Consider the following 22,085-nt stretch of genomic DNA (forward strand, 5'->3'; position numbering starts at 1 on the left):
ATTGATCGAATGAATATAGTTATGAGGGGGATATTATGATAGGGAAGAATCCAGCCTGGATAATCAAGTCAATGGTGGGACCAGTGGTCGACATGGGGAATGTAGAAGGGGAGTGAGGGAGAGGTCATGAATCCCATTTTGGATATACTGGCGCAACTTTCTTTGGGGACAACTGAGTATTCATATAGATAGATATCTAGGAGGCAGGTGGCTGCAAAGACCTGGAGCTCTAGCTTGGGGAGAAGTTTATTTGGTAGGCCTGGAAATGACAATCGTTATTTACATAAATGTGGGCAAAATTGCCAGGAGAGAAATTACAGTGGGAAGAGGTATAGTGGTCAAATCCTGAGAAATGTCAGTCTTAAATGATTATGATTATAGACAGGTAGTAAGGAACTATTTGTTCTGAAGTGGTTTCAAAGGGCATTTTGAATGTACTTTTGTGTTCCTTTCCTGAATAAATGAATATGTACATTTACATATGAAGGTAGTGGTGGTATTAAAGGACTATTAAACCAGGGAAACTGGTAGAAATAGGACTTGGAAAATTATTTACATAAAAATATAAATGGTAATTTATGTGCTAGCCGTTCTTAACCTATGAAACTTTTGTCCTATTTTTGGATTAAATTACTTTTGCTGCAGTTATTTGAATGAACTTACTGAGTCAGGTCATGTGAAATAGGTGGAAATCACTGTCTAGCATGAAGATGTTACTTGGAATTATAAACTTTGCCAATTTTACCTCCTGTGACTCTTCCTTCACATTTTTAGGCTTTTTCTTCCAACTTTATGAAAGCCTTTTTTTTTTAATATGACGGGATCTTGTTTCTTAAGTGTAATCTAAAACTGAAAATGGGGTAATTTTACGTGGTTGCAGCCTTACATGGTAGGTTGAAGCTTTTTAAAAAGGCAAACAAACATCTTCAGTTTCAGAAACCAAATTAGGATACAGTGCTCACTTAAATTCCTGTTCAAGTCTACAGCCATGTCACCTGAACGTGTCTGATCCCGTCTTATCTCAGAAGCTAAGCAGGGTCAGACCTGGTTAGTACTTGGATGGAAGACCACCTTGGAATACCAGGTGCTGTAGGCGTTAAAAATAAAAAAAAAATCATGTTCAAACATTGCAAAGTGTATCACAAAGCAAGTAGTTAGTGAGCAGTTCCCTAAATTTTTAAGGCTAGGTATTCAAAGTCGTAGTTTATTTGCTACGTAACAAGGATCCGCTCCTGCTAAAATTCTTGTCCATCAATGACCGTGCTATTGCATGGTGGCAACGTCATTTGAAAGCACTGTTAAATCTACAGAGCTTACCAATTGTCCTGAATACTATAAAAATGGGTTTCTTCTGTAACCGTCTCCTTTTTGAATGATATTTAATTTCTATAAGTCTGACTCTCAAACATCCAGTTCTGAGACATGATATGACAAGTTTTTATAGGGGAAGAGGCTGTCCAGGAGGAAGCCTCATGAGTTCTAGGAATCCGAATTCGGTGGCAGACAGTCCTCCCCCCTAGAAGAAGGATACTCATCGATTCCTTACCATTTATAGATTCTACTCAATAAAAATAAATCCAATCTAGATCTGTTTTAAATGAGTTGGCACATCTTTATATAGGTGCCTTTTAAAATAATGGCTCATTAAACAAAGCTAAAATCTGTTGTCATTTCATATTTTCCCTGCACAAGACATAACAGTGATAAATGTAGCTAAATCGAAAAGACGAATTATATTCTCCTTGTCACAGCTGTTTTTAGCCCTAGTGTGAAATTGGAGATTTTTATCTCAACTTTGTCCTTTAAGATTTTTCAAATGTTACATTGTGCTATTTTTAATACTGGAAAAATGCACATGATTTTTTTTTTTCTTTTAAGTCTCTATGCATGGCATCTCTTGACTAGTAGGAATTGGTGAAATGCCCAAATACTAATATAGAGCCAAATAAAGGAAGAACCACTCACTGGAAGCTAGGGGTCAGCACTTGAGAGGGTACATTTTCTGATTTCAGTTTCCTGGTTTTGATATTGGGCCCTAGTTATGCAAGATGTTCGCACTGGGGAGGCTGAGTGAAGGGTGCATGGGACTTGCGTGTACATTTCTTTTCAACTTGTCAACCTATAATTATTTCAAAATCACTTTAAAAAATTCAAGCAGCCCCGAACCCGCTTGACCACGCAGAACCTTTACGCTGGCTTCCTACGTGCCCTGACACATTCCATGTGGCCCTTCGGGATCAGGTCGATCGCCCCCCAGAGATTCCGGCTCAGTGGCGGCGAGGGGCACCGGCGCTGACTGGGACCCTGGGAAAGTTCCCCCCAGCCCCCGATCCTGGGGCAGAGCCCGGCGAGGGACTGGGCCCTAGAAGAAAGCCGTGGGGGCCTTCGTGCAGCGCTGACCCGAAGGCTACGTTCGCCAGAGCACGTGTCTGCTCTGAGGCCCCGCGCAGCGGGCCCGAGTCACTCCCGAGTCGCCCGCAGGCCGGGGAACCAAGCGGGTGCCGGCGGGCTCGTGGAGAGGGCTCGTTTTCCGTCTTGAAAACTGGGCTCCCTGCTCCGGCCTCCAAAAGGCAGGTTCTGTAGAACCGGTTCTGTCCATGGGGTTTCGATTCCCCAGAGAGAGGCTCCAAACTGACCCAGGCTTATAGGTAGGGACAACTGTGGGAATGTCAACCTGCTAATTAAGCACTAAGAGAGCCAGAGCCTTAAAAATGTATTATCTACAGGAGAAAATAAATGATAGTTCAAAACCTCGAGACATATAATCCATTAACTTTAGGATTTAACAGTTTTCAGACAGGATGTTTAATTAGGCTTGTAACAAGTTTCCACTTGTAGAGAATTGTATGCTTTTAAATAATGAAGTACAGATGAATGGGGTTTGTTATCCTTGCTCTAACACTTAGTAGTTTTTATTTCTTTTAAAATAATCCATCCTTATATTACTCTGTTGGAGAGTTTGCGTTTTAAAGTTCTTCCTTTGTTCTCTTATCTGAATCTTTAAGGGAGAAAGTAAAAATTAAAATATCTGGTATATTCAACTTTAAAAAATTCTGGTACTTTTAGAACGTTTGCTGTGATGAAACCAATTAGTTTATGGATAACTTAATTTTTAAAGAAAAATAAAATGTGAACCCTAACAAGTAATACTTTTTTTAAAAATATGTTTTCTTGCAGTTGTAATTTGCTTCATGTGGGTGGTTAAAAATATCGACTTAAGTACCTGATCTTTCCCACCTTAACTTCCACTTCAATATTACATGTGTTGCTGTGTATTTCACGAGAAGAAATATCTGGCTGTTTTTGTCGTGTGATTCATAAATTTTTCTGAAATAATTGAAGTCCAAGTTTGGCTCTTAGGATCAAAGGTAGCTTAGGAGCCATTTCCGTCATAGAGTTCTCATAGGTGTTTTTCAGGGGTAAAGGATGCCAATTCTTTGACTCATCCTATCTATCTGGATGTCATTCAGAATGGGAAGTATGATTCCAGAATGATTTCATAAGAAAGGCCACCGATATGTCACTACCATGAGAACATTGTATCATTCTCATATCAGTGACAGTTTTAAAAAATATTACTTGTATTCAGAGTTCTCTTAAATCAAACATATTAAACTGGAAATAATTTTGGTTTGGGCTATAAAGCTTTCACCTTCTGGTGATAACAGTCTAGTAAACTTATATTACACTTATCAGTAATTTTAATGTAAGATACGAGAGCATATTTGAAGCAAAAAAGGAGTCGCTTTATTATTAGTGATCGAGAAATAGTAAGTTATATTGAAAACACTGCTATCAGCTCAAAGGACATGGATAGCATTAATACATATGATTATTTTTCTGACGAGAGCTTTATCTGGCCTTTGAGTTAGCAGTTTTATTTTTTGTTTTTAAAAGGCCAGTGTATTCGCTTGAGCTTCATGAGGAAGATGGAAATAACTTAAAACAAACCAAAAACATAAACCATGTCGAGATCAGGAACTTATTTCAAGAAAGCAGATTCCAAATTTTCTTCTAAAGTGACAGTACAGCCTTATGTCTCAAACCATCTGTCATCTTTGTCAACAGCACAGCATTCAGCAATATTGAGTGTTTACCTGTACCACATACTGACAGGTGTAGTATCTGGTGCTCAGATGTCACCAAGAGAATGCTTAAATGTGTTTTATGGATTACATTTATGAATAAAGAAGTTCATACATTTTAGTGCCATTTTCGCTAAAAGTCCCTCTATCTTCGATTTAAACTTTAATTAACAGAAATCATTTGTTTTCCCCAGTAGTACTGAATAATTAAGTATTGCTGTGGATTCAATATCAGGCTAAAAGCTTTAACAAATTGGTTGGGTAGGTCAGTGTCATTACCAATGTGTGATTGGCATGCTGTCTATCACAGAATACACAGCATTTAGGCTTAGCACTCCCAGAGCCGAGACCTGCTGAGGGTGGCACGTGCTTTGGAAAGAGGGCAGGCCACAGTGTGTTCTTGATCAGTTTTTACCCTAAACCTCTTGCCACTTAAATACAGCAAGCCGTTGCTGCTAAGTAATGCCTTCCCTGAAATTCTCTGTAATGTATGGGAGGGAACACTGACATTCAGAGTCATAGGCTGGTAACAGAGGAAAATGGGTGGGAAGGAAGATGCGTAGAGGAAAATTGCCCAGACATGACACCCCCAGAGAAAGTGGTTGTGCAGGGGCTGCTTAAGGCTTCACATTTTAATTAACCCCACTATGGGTTTGACACTGTTTCAGTTACTGGGGTTACAGGATGTGAATACAAGTGTCTGCCTTCATGGAGCCCATGCTCTAGGGGAGGAGGCAGTGGAGGTTCAGCAATAAATAAATATGTAATATGTCAAATGGTCATAAGCAATAGGGAGAGATAACATAGGAAGGAATAGGAGGTGCAGTAGTGGGGGTAGCATGTTGTTTTTCTACAGGGTGTCAGAGAAAGTCTCATTGGTTAAGATGACTTTTGAGCAGAGGTATAAAAAAAGTGGGGTGTAAGCCATAAGGGAAAAGCATTTCGGACAGCTGGAATAGCGCATGCAAAGGCCTAGAGGTTGGTATGTGCTTGGTGGTTTTGAGGAGCAGCCCTGGAGGCCAGCGTGACTTAGAGTGGAGTGAGCAAGGGAGAGAGTAGAGATGTGGCAGGGGATGTGGCCAGATGGTGGGCAGCCACATAGGCCATTGAAAGGACTTCCATTTTTACTCCAAGTGAGATAGAAAGCCAACTATTTCTCCAACTTCGGAGGTAAAGATGAAAGCAGGCAACCAGTTAAGTTATTATAACGATCCAAGTGGACAATGGTGGAGGCTGACACCAGGGTGCTAGCAATGAGGTGATGAGGCGAATGCCAAGGCTTTTGGCTCAACTAGGACGGGGCTGTCATCTGCTGAAATGGGAAGACTGTGGGAGGAGCAGGATTGGGTAGAGGCAGTCAAGAGTTTGGCTTTGGATGCCTCTTAGGCAGTCTGGGGTTGTGGACTGGGCACTTGAATAGCTAAGTCTGGAAGTCAGTGTGGGGCCTGGAGAGCAATAGATACGTAGGAATCACTGTAGTGTGGATGGTGTTCGAAGCCATGAAACTCATCAATACGGCCTCCTCGAGGGTGACCATAGATACAAAAGAGGGGAGAGGTTGGAATCCTGTCATTTTACAGACATCAGGGCATTGATTCAGAATTCACAGAGAATAGTTAAGAATTTCCCTAATGTCCTGTCTCTTTTTTAATAAACATGTCATTGTTCTGATTTTTGTGGAACATCATCTTCAAAAAGACTAATGAGGTGTTTGTACCTATTGAAAATTGAGGACTCAGAGGTAATTACTGAAAATAGAAGGTGGCATAAGTCTAGTCTGATTTTTTTAGTTATTTCTTTGTTAAAAGTCTCAGATTTGATCATGATTTTTTATGGAAGGCAAATCTGGTGAAAAATCGAAGGATGTAATATTAGTAGACTGTTTCCTCAAACCGAACTTTAAATTCTTTTTTCTTTTTCTTTTTCTAGCCAATATTTGCATTTTTAAATGAAGAAAAGTTTAACGTGGATGGATGGATGGTTTATAATCCATTTGAAGAATACAGAAGACAGGTAAGCCAGTAGGTACTGTGGCATGTGGTGAATCCGAAACACGTATGGTGACAGTATGTCACTGGTCATGCTCTTTGAGATTCAATAACATCCTTGCTAAATATGTTTGTAATGACAGTGTTATAACATAGCTTATTCTATTATTCCATAGGCGTATTCAAGCTGCATTTAAAGTTTCTGTTGCCTTTACCTACATGACTAATGTCAGTTATCTGTCGTTCATGAAATGAAGGAAAACTTGGAGTCTAGAAAAACCAAATTTCTGTAGCTTCCTAGTTAGGAGTCGATGTTGCTATATATTTATATACTTGGGAGCTTAACTGTTACTGACATTTTAAAATTTCAATTATATTTATTCCGGTTTGCAGATTCAAATGAATTAGAACCATTTTCCTGTACTAATGTCTTTTCCAAGAAAACTTTGGTTAATGTGTATTACTGCTGCTCTCTTATGCAAACATCACCTACATACACATTTATTTACTATAATAAAGGTAAGAGTTTTGGAATAATGTTGCTGTTCAGGGACAAAGGTCTCTTGTGGCATGTTTGTAAAGGAGATCCTATGCAACAAGAGCCACAATTTGACCTCTGGTATAACCCAGTCTACAGGACAGCTAGGAGTTTTGTGATGGAATTTTTCATAATTGTCATTCTGCAAAGCTCTTAAAATAATTGAGAAATTTCATTGAATGAGTTTTGAGACTCAAATCAAGTCCAGTTGCGTTATGTGAACAGGCATTAACACTCCGGAAAACAGTTTTGAGGTTCTTCACAAAATTAAAAATTGAATGGCCTTATGACCCAGCAATTCCATATCTGGGTATTTATTTGAAAAAATTGAAGACACTAATTCACAACGATATATGCTCCCCTATGTTCACTGCAGTGCTATTTACAAGAATAGCCAAGATATGGAAGCAACCTAAGTGCCCATCAATAGACAATTGGATAAAGAAGAGGTGGTACATATACACAATGGAATATTACTCAGCCATAAAAGAGAATGAAGTATTACCACTTGCAACCGCATGGATAGACCTAGAGGGTATTATTAGGCTAAGTGAAATAAGTCAGAGAAAGACAAATACCATGTCATCTCACTTATATATATATAGAATTTAAAGAACAAATAATCAAACAAAACAGAAACGGACTCATACATACATACAGAGAACAAACTGATGGTTGCCAGACAGGAGTGGGGTTGGGACACTGGGTGAAAATAAAGAAACTGGGGCGGTGGAGAAAGGAAGGCAGTGAATGTGAGACAAAGTAAAATCGTGGAACCCTAGACTCAAGAAGAACCTTCTGGTCACCACCTTCACTACTAAGCACCTGAGTCGATTTCTGTTTTTAGTCTTGATCGGTGGTGTATTTATTCATAAGCAGATTTGATGCTCAGGAATGAGGGCAGGAGAGTTTATCTCTAGAGCACTATGTATAAGGTAGTATGTCCTATTGTTTCTAGAAATCAGCTTTAGACTGCTATTTTCAAAGGCTTTATATACCTGTCATTTTAATGACTTTTGGGTCCGTTCTCGAGGCAGATGAAGGGCCATTCAAACCTATTGCATGTTTTGGAGATCTCTGCAGCATTTTATATTAAAATATTTGTATTTTAGAGCGCTATTGACAGTATTAAGACTTATTTTTTAGGTCAAAGCTTCTAGCTTGAAACAAAACAGTTCCTGTTTTTAAGATTGCATGGGTATGTGAATGGTTGAAGGTACTTTGTTCTAGACTGCCATTATATTCCATCTTTTTTTCTTATAACTTTCTGATGGGACTTATAACTCTCTAATTGGACTCAGCATCAGACTCATCTGTTTGGTCCGTGGTCTATAGGGCCAGAACTAAAGAAAAGGTACAATGTCTGTCCCCGAAGCAAGCACCCACATAGCTCACTTTCGTGTGTGTATTTGTGTATTTGTGAGTATGGGGAGAGAATATTCCACCACCTCTGACTGTTGTCCACACTAGATACAATTTCGGGGGTAGATGATAGGGTGGGAGGTGTCTTCCACGTCTCCCTGTCACGTTAGCAGTCTGCTTTGACTGCACATGACTGTATTTCTCACATAACCTATAGCATGGTCATCAGTCCCAAACAATTTGATTGAAAAAACTCTTAGGAGGTGGCGAAATGAGCCTCCCCAGAGGGGTTTTCTTTCACTTCCCCTCTGTGACTTTCTCCATACACTTAACCTCTTTCTACCTTGGAGCAGACCGAAGCATTCACTCTGGTTTTGAGTAGGGAGAGGGAGTTGCCTGATCTCTTTTCTACCCTCAATTAGACACACGTTAAGTTCCCACGATGTACCTTTCTCTAGGGTGGGCGGGTGCACGGATGGGGGATGAACTTGGGTTTCTCTTTGTTGTACGATAGTAAAGAATAATTTGACATGAAATAAAGGAAGATCTCAAATTCAGGAGCATCTGTATTTACCAGTGATAGTTTAGAGTTATATGGAAACCACCAGTGTTGTGTCTTGTGTTCTTATGTTGTCTGGATTATTGATTTGACTCCCTTGTTATAAATTGGTAGACCATCACTGCACTGTGGGCAGAGGGCATGTGCAAATTCTGCTAGAAAGAAGAATGGAGATCCAAGGCCAGATGCACAGATGAGGTCATACAGTACTGACTTGGACTTCCTTTTTCCCCACAGGGCTTGCCCAATCACCACTGGAGAATAACTTTTATTAATAAGTGCTATGAACTGTGTGACACATACCCTCCTCTCTTGGTGGTTCCATTTCGTGCCACAGATGAAGATCTCAAGAGAGTTGCAACTTTCAGATCTCGAAATCGAATTCCAGTGAGTACTACAATTAATGGTTTTGTTTTATTCTTGAAGAGTACCTTTAATTCCATAAGAACGGAAGTCAAGTAGTTCAGAGAAATGCTCTTGGATTTCAATCTAACAAATAATTATCAAGTGCCTTCTGCGTGCAAAGCACCAGGCCAAATGGGAAAGCGAGAAAGACAGCACTTGCCTTCCAAGAGCTCACAATCAAGGATGGAGAATGAATGCAAGTCATTCTTATATGAGAGAGTCCATGTAGACCAAGTGCCAGATGGAAGGAAAGGAGGTAGGACAGGGGCTTTGTGGTTTTCATCTGTATAGCATGATACCGGCCATATGTTAGGCTTCTTATGAATGTCAGCTGAGTCATGCTGGACACAAGGTACCGTCCTATGCCATAGACTGTGTAAGTGCAGGCTTTCACATAGACTTACCTTTATTAGGATTAGCTTATCCTCATGCTATTTTCAAGCTGCCTTAATACCATTAGCATCCTGGAGTCAAGCACAGATTATTCCAGACAGTATACTTATGGTATCATTGGACCCACTTCACAAAGTTTTCTTTGTGTCTTAAATATTTATGTACAAGTCATGCCCTCTACTCGGCGTACATAAATTTTATTAACTAAAAGTTGAGAGAACTGTTTTTCCCCTTGGTTAATTTTCAGGGCATGTCATAATAAGTACTTTGTTTTGTTTTGCTTTAAAAACAAGGGTTGAAGAAATTAAGATTTACTGTTACCTTGCCTTTAACTTCCAAGTCTAGATATTTTTGTCCTTAAAAGGATATTTGTGTGAAACTTTCATTATACTGTCAACATAATTGTAACTTAAAATTCACTTCTCTAATTATGAGTGTCTGTTTATATTTTCATGATACATATTGTACTTGAAAGTATGTTCTTTAGTTCATTTTGTTAGAACACAGTGCTAATGAAGCTAGAGTTACAGATTCACTTCCCTTGTGCTCTACTTGGACATACTTTCCTGTGCCATAGGCTCAGACTCCATTCCGCCCTGGCCAGCTGTCTTGCTAATAACATGCCTTGCCCACAGGAGAACTGGACTAGGGTACCGTGGATCAATTTTGTTCACTGCTTTATTCCATCCATGTGTCTTGAACATCTATGGTGTCAAAGGGATGTGCGCGTGTGTGTATGTGTCTGCGTGCGTGTATTTCATAGGCTTTGGGCAGGAGAGGAAATGAAACAACTGTGCCTAGTCCGCTGTGTTCGGGTTGCCATTTTGACCCAGCACTTCCCACTATCCTGAGCAAATGGAATGCTTAACTTTTTACTTGTTTAGCTATTTTATTGACCCTTCTTCCTTTGCGATGGTTAACAGTTTGCATTTATTTTTTCTAACAAAATGGAGGCTAAGCTGTCCATCACCCCTATGTCTTTATAGATTACCACGCTTAATAATATCTAATAGTAGGTAATGTACTCTTTCCAATATACTTTCTGACCACCTGACTTTTGACTATAACCCAGAAAATGTATTTGCTTTTCATGTGAAATCATTGATATTTGGTTGTTTAAAAGCCCGTATAAAAATATGAAAAGAATTGATGAGAAAGCAATCTTATTTCGTGTCTAAGAAACAAACTTATAAAATACCACTGAATAATGAAATAATCCACACACATTAATATTTGCATTAATGGTTGCATGTTTCTTTGTTCTCAGATTTGTCTTAATGTTATGGAAGTCTTTAACATGTGAGCGATACATATTTATTTTAGACATTTAAGAGTCTGCCGCCTTGTGAGAACTACGGTTAATACTGGTATATGTCCTTCGAGACTTCCTTTGATGCATACATATTTTTATTAGAAAAAGATGAAATTATTCTATAATTTGCATTTCAGTCTGCTTTTTCTTTTGAGTATTATCTTGGAAATAACTTTTTATCCTGTTAAATATCTGCTCATAGGCCAGTGTGCAGATGTACTATAATATATGTAATTAATTTTCTATTGTGAGACATCTAAGTTCTTTTTAATCTTTTGCTATTCTAAATAGTGCTATGATAAACATCTTTTGGGGGCTAAATATTTGTGTACACCCTCACCCTTAATTATTTATGGCTTCTAGATATTAACTTTAAAAAGAAAATTAACCTAATATTGTACCATAAATTTAAAAAGCACTTATAGTAGTTGATATTGTAAACTTAGCATTATTTTTACCTGGTCAGTCATATAGCAAGCATCCTTCATAAAGGTAGACAAGATCCCAAAGGAAAAAGAAAGACAGGTGAAACAACTCATAAGAGTAGCGTTTCTTAACAGGGCATGGAGATTCCAGTCTTAAATCTCCCAAGCAGAGAGGAGTGGAAGAAAAGGCTCCCTTTTTATAAACAACTTTATTGAGATGTATACCAAGCAGTTCACCTGTTTAAAGTGGACAGTTCCTTAGCTTTTGGTGTAATACATTATTAGCGACCTTTTACAGGTCTTGTTTCTCACGTGCTGTGAGCCGACAAACCAGTTATCAAATATGCTAGGTGTGTATATAAAATTAGAGGAGACTGCATGCGAGGAAAGGCTCAAAGAGCTCCGTGGGGGCTGGGTATCCTCGCTTCACTGCGGAGACTCTGGCAGCTCTTTGGGCTGTCCTGACATCTTTTCTGCATTCCGTGGGTTGTCTCCCCCCATGTTAGACTCTGTAATTGGGACTTTTAGGGAAACCACCTACAGACGTGAGTTGGTATTACAGAAACACGTTGTATCAGAGGTGATTTCTTTTACTTCTCACTTTTTACTAAAGCTGTTTCTCTGTGACGGTAAATCCAATGCAAGCTACAGAACTGAAATAATATCAGAAGCTTTCTGTTTCCTTTAAATGAGATATGATTTTTTTAGGTAAGCATTTAACTTCTATCAGATGTGGTGCTAATTAAGAAAAGCCTAGTAAAATGATTGGTTATTCTCATTGTCTCTGAATAGCCATCTTTGTTAAACATATGTTTCTGGGCACACGGTGATATCGTAGGTGAATAAATATTCCATTTTGGCAAAAGCAGATTCACTTCATTTTTTTAATAGTTTTAATTGTTTTCAGATTTGTTTTTTCTTGATGGCTTAAAATTTCCGAACTAACTACAGGTGCTGTCATGGATTCATCCAGAAAACAAGACAGTCATCGTGCGTTGCAGTCAGCCTCTTGTTGGTATGAGTGGTAAACGAAATAAAGACGATGAGAAATATCTCGACGTCATCAGGGAGACTAATAAACAAATTTCTAAACTCACAATCTATGATGCAAGACCCAATGTAAATGCAGTGGCCAACAAGGTGAGTATAGTTAATGTGATAGAAACATCCCTGACATATAGCATATGGTGTTTCAAATGAATGTTTTTACCATGCCAAATCAACATGCGGGCTTAAATGAATAGGTAAACTTAGTTTAAGTAAGAAAACTAGTTCACTGAGGAAGAAAGGGGCATTAATAGTAAAGCATAGCTTAAAAGAACATTATATTAAAATCAAATGCAAATATAATCTTTAGGTAAATTAGGCAAGTCTAGAACTGTAATGAACTTGGGTTTGGGCCAGAATCTTACGCAAAAGTTAGTATCTCTTTGGAGTTCTTTAGGCTGTTGATGGTCACTCTCAGTGTCTGCACTGTTGAGACATCTGTGAGAAGTCGTGGGAAGCTGTCATTGTTAAAACCCTAAATTTGTAGCTGTGTCAGAACAGTCTCTTCAGTATACTCCTCCATGTGAATTCTAGTTTATATGAGATCATTCAAGGAATGAGATCTACGTGTGTGAATTTTATAATCATACACACACAGCGTTATTATTTTGAAAGAAATCGGTCTCAGTCGTCCTCTTGGACTTCATAAGCAGAGAATGTCAAGTGTCCTCAAGGTTGACTGAAGGCATGACTGTGAACATCAGTGACTATATGGTGTTGCCTTCAGGAGCCCTTTAGATGCTGCTGCAGGGTGTGAGGCTGTTTGTCCCAGCTATATGGCCCCAGGTTGTGCCGTGCTGCTTACATTCGACTTCTTTCTATTTTCTTTTCCTTCTCCCATCACAAGTGCTCACGGTGGGCCTGCCCTGAGTTGCTCATCCACATTCCACCTTTCATATTTCTTCTTTCTCATCAGCTGCAGACTTCAATTTCATCATCTTGAATACTTTGCTTATCCCGAGGTCATTTATCTGGCCTCTTCAATTATTCAGAGCAGAAGGCAAGAACCTGAAAGCAAAACAAGTCCTTGAGTGGCTGAGACAGATGCTGTAGCTTCCTAAGTGGGGCCTGTGGCGTCTGTCTGCACACGCGTGTGTGAATCAGCGTGCATGGTGGGGGGGGGCTCCACTCACACAGTTGTGCATCTTGTACACTGATTCCTAGGGGTGGCCTCTCTGCCTCTTGGGTACTCTTGGACAAGCTGTTTGTTACTACAGGTGCTTTGTGTTTAGGAAATGAACATGATCTTGAAATTATATGTAAAGCACAGGAAGTAAAATGAATAAGTAAATGAGGAATTACAAGTAAAACGTTTAAGAAATTAAATCTAAATATGAATGTCTTCTTGGATTATCCTTGACCTTTAATATTTCTTTTCCTGGTATCCTTCATGTAGAATTCAGACTTGAATGCAGGTATGAAATGTAATGTTTGCAATGTTTCCATGTATAATTCAGCCTGAAATTATGATGAAGTATTAGGTATTAGGATACAATATTAAGAAAGAATATTTTATTTTATTTTTTTAGGAGAGGTGACCCTTGGTTGACATCACAGATTGCAAGGACCTCGTCAGCTTACAACCCCTTATTTTTAATTTTTTTTTATGCCTACAGCACCCGGTCTTCCTAGGTGGTCTTCCATCCAAGTACTAACCAGGTCTGACCCTGCTTAGCTTCCGAAATCAGATGAGATCGGGCTTGTTCAGGGTGGCATGGCTGTAGAGGCAGGAAAGAACATTTTAAAATATTAAAATGTTTAAAATGCATACAGCATAGTAACTCTTAAGCTCATTGTTATAGCAGTAGAATCCTTAAATGCCTTTTTAACACTCAGGAAATATGCCTGTGTTTCTTAGTTCCCTTAGAAATGAAGGAAAGGCAAAAGTTAAGGAAAAAAAACCTAGGCTTTAAAAATCTCTGAATCATTCTTTAAAAAACATGCTCAGGTTCCCCTCCTTCCTCGGCTGTGTCTCTCCCCTAGTCATCTATATCCATAGCAACAGGCCCTTAGACCTTTATATTGTTGTACTAGGCAATCTGAGTTGTTCTTTTTTGTTGAAGAGAAGAAAACTGAAAAGGAGACTTCAGAACTAACCAGAGATGGAGAATTTGCACTTTTGAGAACTCAATCTGCGCTTGACTAATTGATTTTACCCTTCTGACTTCCATTCTTTTTGGGCCTAATTGTTCCTCCCTTGTGGATATTTAGAAATTTACAACTCCAGATATAACAAGCAACATCACACCATTTTTAAATTAAACAAACAAACAAGACTGAAAGGTGGATAAAATCCAGCATCAAGCTGCTTTAATTTTGTGGCAGTACACTGTGATGAATTAAAGTGGAACTTTATTAATGTCTGTTTTTGTCAGAAATTTTGGCAGTGAGTAATATTTCCCTTTTAGTTTTTTTTTCACATAGCACCTTCAGTTATTTATGAGAGAAACTCCAGCATTGAGAATGTCTTTGTAAATCAATGTAACTATATAAAAACTACCTATGTAAAGAAGCAGGTCATCTGTCTATGGGAGGGTGACATGTGTCATTGTGTAACAGGCGTGCAAACCTAGCAAAATGGGCTCACTTTTTCCACCCTTACCCTATTCCTGCAGTTTGCAAAAGTGACTGCCAGCTGTGAGGTGTCATTCGTTGAGACATGGAGAACCCAAAATAGGAGAAGATGGCCCATTTGACTATTTATTCATGAGCTAATAACTTTTTAAAAATAATAAAGTGTTTATCATCAACTTACTACTGAATCTATGTATAAGCAAGCTTTAAAAATATATTTCTTTCTAAATAAAATATATTTTCTTACCTAGAATCAGTGGAGACCAAGGCTTGTAGTTTCTACATAGGTCTCCAGGTTTGATGTTCAAGTGGTAGCCTTATTTCCACTGCAGGAGACCTTCTCTGCGACTAACCCTGGGAAAAACCCTAGGATGTGTTTGCCCTTCTATCCTGAGCTATAAGTTTATATTCTTTCTATTATAAATAAAAAGGAGGGAGACATAATGTAGCACTGACACATTTCTCTGGTGCCTTCCCGTTTGCTCTTCAATTCCAGGCATGTTCCCCTGTCCTCTCCCTATAGGTACTCTGGGGTTACTTTAACGTTGCTTTAATGATATAGTTACCTTTTCTGATGAGTTCATGCATTCATGTGTTCTTACAGTGTTAATTAGCATCCTTTCATTTCAGCTTATGGAACATTGCTTTCTTCACAAGTCTGCATTATTTAAGTTTTTCTTAAAGAGCCGGGGGCCACATGTTCCATGGCATTTTAAAACATTAAGGACATGCATCCAGGTTCCTAAGCAGAATTGTGGCGTTTCTTCTCGTCTACATGGAAAATAGGCATGTTCACTATGCTGTCAAGGGGAACTGATGCCTGCCCTGACACTTAATCCTTGTAGGTGCTGTGGGAGGTGGCAGCTGTCTGGTCTCCTCTTGAAATCTTTAGTTCTTTGAGGGCCCACCACGCGTACTTCTCTGCCCTTGGCATTTGCACAGCGGACAGTCACAGTGCGCTCAAAAAGGTTCGGGCGTTGAAGTCAGATGACTTAAAATCTACCGATCAAGTGTGCGACTTTGGAGATAGTTAAATAGCATCTCTTCTGATTTGCAAAATGGGGATGGTAAAACGTACCCTGTAGCATTGCTGTAAGAGCTAAATAAAATTGTGTAAAGCAAGAATCACAGTATCTCGGACATTATAGGGGCTCATTAAATGGTGGCTGGTGTTAGCTGTTGTAGAGTATGGCTTCTTTGAATCCTGTGAGACCTAGGTAGTATTATCCCCTATTCTGCAGGAGGTGACATTGAGGCTCAGATTGGTTAAGTGTCTTTCCCCAGATCATACAGCAAAGAGAGGCTGAAGCCGAGCTATCAATTTGGGTCTGTCTGACTCCAAAGCCTGTCATTTTTCTCTAGCCTGTCATGACCCCATTGGGTGCTTCTTACAAAGCCAGCGCCTCTCCCTGAGACGTGCTGTTACAAAACTGATGGAGGATGCGGACCATTCAGAACTTGCTCTTGCCTTTCCAGATCCAGAAGAAGCGCTACTAATTATAGAACATTTTGAAAATGATTTTTTTTCTCGCAAATACACCTCCTCAGGAAATTGCCAGCCTGCCATCCTTTTTCTTGCTCAAAGTGAGACTAGTGTTGCTGAGGCTTAGTGTTGGATAGGAAGTCAAGTTCCAGCAATCGTTGTATCGGAGTTGCAATGTTTGATGTTGAGATTTAGAGGACCAATAACTTTCCAAATATTTGTGTAAGTTACAGATGAGATAGAAAACCCAACTGATTGTGTGTGTATCTTGTTTCTCAGGCAACAGGAGGAGGATATGAAAGTGATGATGCCTATCATAACACCGAACTTTTGTTCTTAGACATTCATAACATTCATGTTATGCGGGAATCTTTAAAAAAAGTCAAAGACATCGTTTATCCTAATGTGGAAGAATCTCATTGGTTGTCCAGCTTGGAATCGACTCATTGGTTAGAACATATCAAGGCAAGTATATATTTTTTAAAAAATTGTTTAGTGAAACAGGACTTTTTTAATTTCGAAATTTAAAAAATTGAAATCAGTGAGACACAAAATATCTGTAGTATAGGGTTCGACATTTAACAGTTTTGTATTTCTTTATAATTTGTTTACCTAAATTAAGGACTACACAACATCACCTCCAGAATATTTTTAGACTTTATAGAGATGGCACTTTCCATCTCATCAGTGGTAAGTACTTGAGCCTTTCATGCAGGTTTATTTAGGAATAGCCAGTTCATTATCCAGCCACCACTGGGTGTGACCCTCAAGGACCTAGAGATGGTCGTTTTTATTGAAACTACTCAAATTGACTTATTTTAAATAATAAATTTTGTGCCTTTATTTTGTGTCCTTCATCTTGAAAAGCATCAGAACCCTCTGTTCTTTTAAAAGTCAACATACTTGAAGCTTTCCAAGAGGACTAACATTTGTAGAAGCTGCCATTTAGTTCTATAAACAAATAAACAAAAAGCCTACTCGTTGGACAATCGACTAGTGGTTACCAGAGGGGAGCGGGGAGGTAGAAGGGGTAAAGGGGGTCAAATATGTGGTGACAGAAAGAAATTAACTTTGGAAGGAGAACACATAGTGTGAATATATATATATGCCTTACTGTTAAAGTGTATAGCTGAAACTTCCTGGATTTTGTTAACCAATGTCACCATAATAAATAGATAGATAGATAGATAGATAGATAGATAGATAGATAGATAGATAAATTTAGAAAGATAAAAAAATATATGTATTCAGAATAAGCACCAATTACAAATATTACTACATCATTAAAAATATATATTACTCATGACAACTAAATGTAATGTAGTGTTCTGGATTACAAAAGGGACATTAGGCAAGAAGTGAGGAAATCTAAATAAAGTATGGACTTTATTAAAAATGTTAGTAAGTTTACTAATAATTTAATAATGTATCAATATTGGGTTTATTAGTTGTTACAAAAATACCATACTATTATAAGGTGTCCAAATAGAGGAAACTGGGTCAAGTATATACTAAAAAGTGACTTCTACTGCATCACACCTTTAAGGTCTAGACTGGACCATGTTTTTCTAATATCATCACTGTTGTGAGTTGAAGTGTGTCTCCCCACATTCATATGTTGAAGTCCTACTACAGTGTTACTTTATGTGGGATTCAGATCATTGTAGATGTAACGAGTTAAGATGAGATCCTACTGGAATAGCATGGTCCCCTAATCCGTTAAGACTGGTGCCCTTAAGTCTCTGGCCATGCCACCCTGAACAAGCCTGATCCCGCTTGATCTCAGAAGCTAAGCAGGGTCGGGCCTGGTTTGTACTTGGATGGGAGACCACCTAGGAAGACCAGGTGCTATAGGCATAAAAAATAAAAAATAAGGGATTGTAAGCTGACAAGGTCCTTGCAATCTGTGAGGTCAATCAAAGGATTGCCTCGCCTAAAAGAAAAAAAAAAAGACTGGTGCCCTTATAAAAAGGAGAAATTCGGACACAGAGTCACATGCACAGGGAGAACGCCATCTGAAGACTGGAATTATGCTGCCGCAAGCCAAGGAACTAGCAGAAGCTAGGGGACCGGCTGGGACAGTTTCTTGCCGAGAGCCTTCAGAGGGAGCATGGCCTAGCTTGATCTTGGACTTCTGTCCTCCAGAGCTGGGAGACAATAAAAATCTGTCGTTTAAGCCCCCAGTCTGTGGAACTTTGTTGCGGCAGCCCCAACAGTCTAGGACTTTGAATAGGAGTTTGAGGTGCAATTTGGATTTTTGTGTTTGGTTTTGTTTTTCATACCAAGTCGCATTCGAATGCGGTTTCTGTAGAGGAAGAACAACAGATCCTGCAGCTCTTGGTGTTCCATTTTTAGAAATATTTCTGTTCTAGACATTAATAGTATTTTAAAACAGGACTCTTTCTCGGATTAAAAACTATAATTTCAAATTGAAGCAGTACCTTGCAGCTAGCTACTTACTGACTCGCATATGTTTCTTTGCCAGCTTGTTTTGACAGGAGCCATTCAAGTAGCAGACAAAGTGTCTTCAGGGAAGAGCTCGGTGCTCGTGCACTGCAGTGACGGTTGGGACAGGACCGCCCAGCTGACGTCCCTGGCCATGCTGATGTTGGACAGCTTCTATCGGAGCATCGAAGGGTTCGAAATATTGGTACAAAAAGAATGGATAAGTTTTGGACATAAATTTGCATCTGTAAGTAAAGAATAAAGCTGATTATTAAAGTATCAGATCACTGCCATTTTGGATTTAAAAACTAGTTGTTAAACAATATCTTCGCTTTTAAAAAGAAAATCCAAGGAGTGTAGTAAAAATCAATGTACAGATTTGAAAATGTGTGATGCTTTGGGCCAGTGAAATCCTCCTTAGGAGACATGTTTATCCATCTGCACTATTTACAGTTTCGCTTGAAAGTAATACAAAGAGTCTGAATAGACATGTTGAAGTTGACATTGCAGAAAAGAAGGAAGGTAGGCTGGCAGTTCTTTGTCAACTAATATTTTAGCTATTAGAGCCAAATATATTTTATAGAAATGCTAGACTTTTAGTTAAGGCTTTTGTCATTATTATTCTCTGATATACATTTTTTAAATTGAGAGAACGTATTAAAACTCCTATTTCCAGGTCTTCTTTCCAGACACCCTTTTAATAAGCATTTTTCATAAGCTCCCCAGATAATATTCAGAAACACTGCTGTGTGCTGCAAATAACATTTTCAAGTAAAAAGAATCATTGTTTAGTAAATGGATAAATGGTGAGATTTTTGTCTTGTTTTTTTTTTTAAGAGAGAAAGAACTTACTTATAATTATAATAACCACACTCCTTTGTGTCCGGCTTCAAGTCTTGAAACTTTAGGACTGGTCCCTTAGCAACTTGTAACACACTCAACAGGATAATCCAGTCCAGTCTACCTGCAGCTGCCCAGGCCTTGGACAAAATTCCAATCAGATGAAATAGTTGTCACACATATGAGGATGCTTTGCCTGTTTGTATTGGTGCTTCATAGAAGTTTATATACTTAATTTTGATTGTTTCAAAACCTTATATTATTTTCTGTATCGCCAAGGAAAAATATACTGTATACTCTCTGAGAGACTTGGCATTTGGAAAGCAGGTCGCAGAGTTGTATTGTCACATTTTGTGGGTTTTATGCTTTCTTATTTTTGTACCTGTAAATTAAAACAAATTATCTTCATCAATTTATTTCAGAGAATAGGTCATGGTGATAAGAACCATGCCGATGCTGACCGATCTCCTATTTTTCTCCAGTTTATTGATTGTGTGTGGCAAATGTCAAAACAGGTAAGGAATATATAGGATAACAAGACATTTGACTTAATGTTTAACTATTTTGATACAACATAGGGCGGAGGTAAGTTTGGCCACATGTAGCTCATTGGTTCTTATTGAATCGATTGATGGGTACATGGGGTTCCCTTTTGTATTATCACTACTATTTGTATATCTGGGATTTTCCATAATAAAGTTTTAAAAATTCAATATTTAACTGTATTAATTACAAATGGGGGAGCGATGGAATTGACAATACCAAGTTGTCTTTTCCATCCATCCTACACTGGTGTTTGTATACAGGCGTATCCACTAACTTATAATACCTTAAATAATTAAACTATCCTGTATGCACCATACACTCAGGAGAACCCAGAAAACTGGCTTGTTTTCCTCTTTATTCCTTGACTTGACCCTGATTTAAACTCCTCAGACCCATACAAAACACCAACAAATGAGCTATGGGGCATGTGCGAATCCCAGCCTCTGCTGTCCTCCTTCAAGGTGCAACGTGGCAAAGTTTATGCACCTCTTTTCAGTTCTATGAAAGATCAGCCGAGGTCTCATGCTTTTTTTTTTGTCTAGTTCCCTACAGCTTTCGAATTTAATGAACGATTTTTGATTACAATTTTGGATCATCTGTATAGCTGCCGGTTTGGTACTTTCTTATACAACTGTGAGTCTGCTCGAGAAAAGCAGGTGAGTGAAAATGCTAATCTTTTTAGTTAAATGTGTCTAGTCTGCCAGGAAATACAAAGCATGTGATAGCTTAGTTTGTAGCAAATGGAGTTTCTCATTTTTTGCCCCAGGCTTGGGTGTTCTCACTTCAACCAGGGTTCGTGGAGTGTCTGGTATTTACTGCAGGGGTGAGACGCTGACTTGGCCCCCAGGGAGTAGGTGCGACTATAGTTATGCAAGTTCTCCCTCCCAAAGCGCCATACAAATATCACTAAAGGGTCTTTTTCAAAAAGCATAAACCCACAAGAGCAGAGAAAATGAGGAAGGAGACACAGCAGCTAACTTTTGAAAGCTGGAAAGCTAGTGGATTAGTTCTCAGTTTGAGAAGACCAAATCTCAAACCAATAGCAGAGAAGCCCAAAACTAGCCCACTCTACTCAGGGTTTCTGGGGCAAATGTGTACCCCATGTGTAGGATGGAGGGCGAAGGATAAGATAACCTGAAAGTCTGTTTAGAATAAGCAGTTAGCTTCCCCAGGTCCCCTCCACCCCTCTCCAGACCTGAAGACTCTGACAGAGGTTTCTTTGTGAGAGAGGGTGAGAGGGGATCTCTGGCCTGGGGACCTCAGAGTCATCGGGGGGCTGAGGTGAAAGGAGATCAGCTGGCTTGTGAGAACCCCTGCTCACTTCCTCTATTAACTGCCTGCATTCTGGCCTCAGGTCCTTATTTTCCAGGTAGGAGCTTGAGAGAACTTTCTCTGTTGGTGAAGATGGGGAGAAAATGGATTCCCCATTCGCTGCCGGTGGGGGTGTGAGGTGGGATAGCCGCTGTGGAAAACAGTCCAGTGGTTGCTCAGAAAGTGAAATATAGAACTAGCATCTGACTTAGCGATTCCACTCCTAGGTATATGCCCGAGAGAAATGAAAATAGTTTAAACAAAAACTTCTACATGGATGTTCATAGCAGCACTACTAACAATTAGCTATGAGGCAGTAACAACCCCAGTGTCCATCAGCTGATGAATGGACAAATATAGCGTGGTATAGTCACACGATGGAATGTTATTAAGCCCTAAAAGGGAACGAAGTTCTGACACACGCTACAACATGGATGCGCCTTGATGACATTATGCTGTTAAAGGAGCCAGACACAAAAGACCATGGGTCGTAGGATTCCGTTTCTATGAAAAGTCCAGACTAACAAGGCCACGGAGACAGAAAGCAGAGCAGTGGCCGACCAGTGCTGGAGGGAGGGGAGAAGGGGGTAGTGACTGCTTAATGGGCACAGGGTTACCATTTGTGAGGACGAAAATACCTTAGAACTTGATAGGGATGATGATTGCACAACATTCCGAATGTACTAAAAGCTACTCAATTGTAGACTTGAAAATGATGAATTTGAAATTTACCACCTCAATTGGGAAAAAAAGGGAATCATTTCTGGGGAAA

The 22,085-nt window shown here is 39.1% G+C and overlaps 1 protein-coding gene and 3 pseudogenes across 6 annotated transcripts in view; 3 read left to right on the top strand and 1 right to left on the bottom strand.

Annotated features, from left to right (window-relative positions):
• Positions 1-22,085, top strand: part of MTM1 (myotubularin 1) — a 90,658-nt gene that overhangs the window by 57,267 nt on the left and 11,306 nt on the right. For all 6 annotated transcript variants that reach the window (XM_016123687.2, XM_016123689.2, XM_016123690.2 and 3 more), the window contains 7 exons: positions 6,015-6,098; positions 8,770-8,919; positions 12,019-12,207; positions 16,451-16,636; positions 18,657-18,863; positions 19,879-19,971; positions 20,545-20,658. In XM_016123687.2, coding sequence (XP_015979173.1) covers positions 6,015-6,098; positions 8,770-8,919; positions 12,019-12,207; positions 16,451-16,636; positions 18,657-18,863; positions 19,879-19,971; positions 20,545-20,658 — 1,023 coding nt within the window. The remainder of the gene's footprint in view (positions 1-6,014; positions 6,099-8,769; positions 8,920-12,018; positions 12,208-16,450; positions 16,637-18,656; positions 18,864-19,878; positions 19,972-20,544; positions 20,659-22,085) is intronic.
• On the top strand, positions 979-1,096 carry LOC118607975 (annotated as a pseudogene).
• LOC118608268 lies at positions 13,722-13,840 on the bottom strand (annotated as a pseudogene).
• On the top strand, positions 17,910-18,028 carry LOC118608076 (annotated as a pseudogene).

This window comes from Rousettus aegyptiacus, unplaced genomic scaffold (assembly GCF_014176215.1).
Source record: "Rousettus aegyptiacus isolate mRouAeg1 unplaced genomic scaffold, mRouAeg1.p scaffold_m13_p_9, whole genome shotgun sequence".
Classification (NCBI taxonomy): Eukaryota; Metazoa; Chordata; class Mammalia; order Chiroptera; family Pteropodidae; genus Rousettus; species Rousettus aegyptiacus.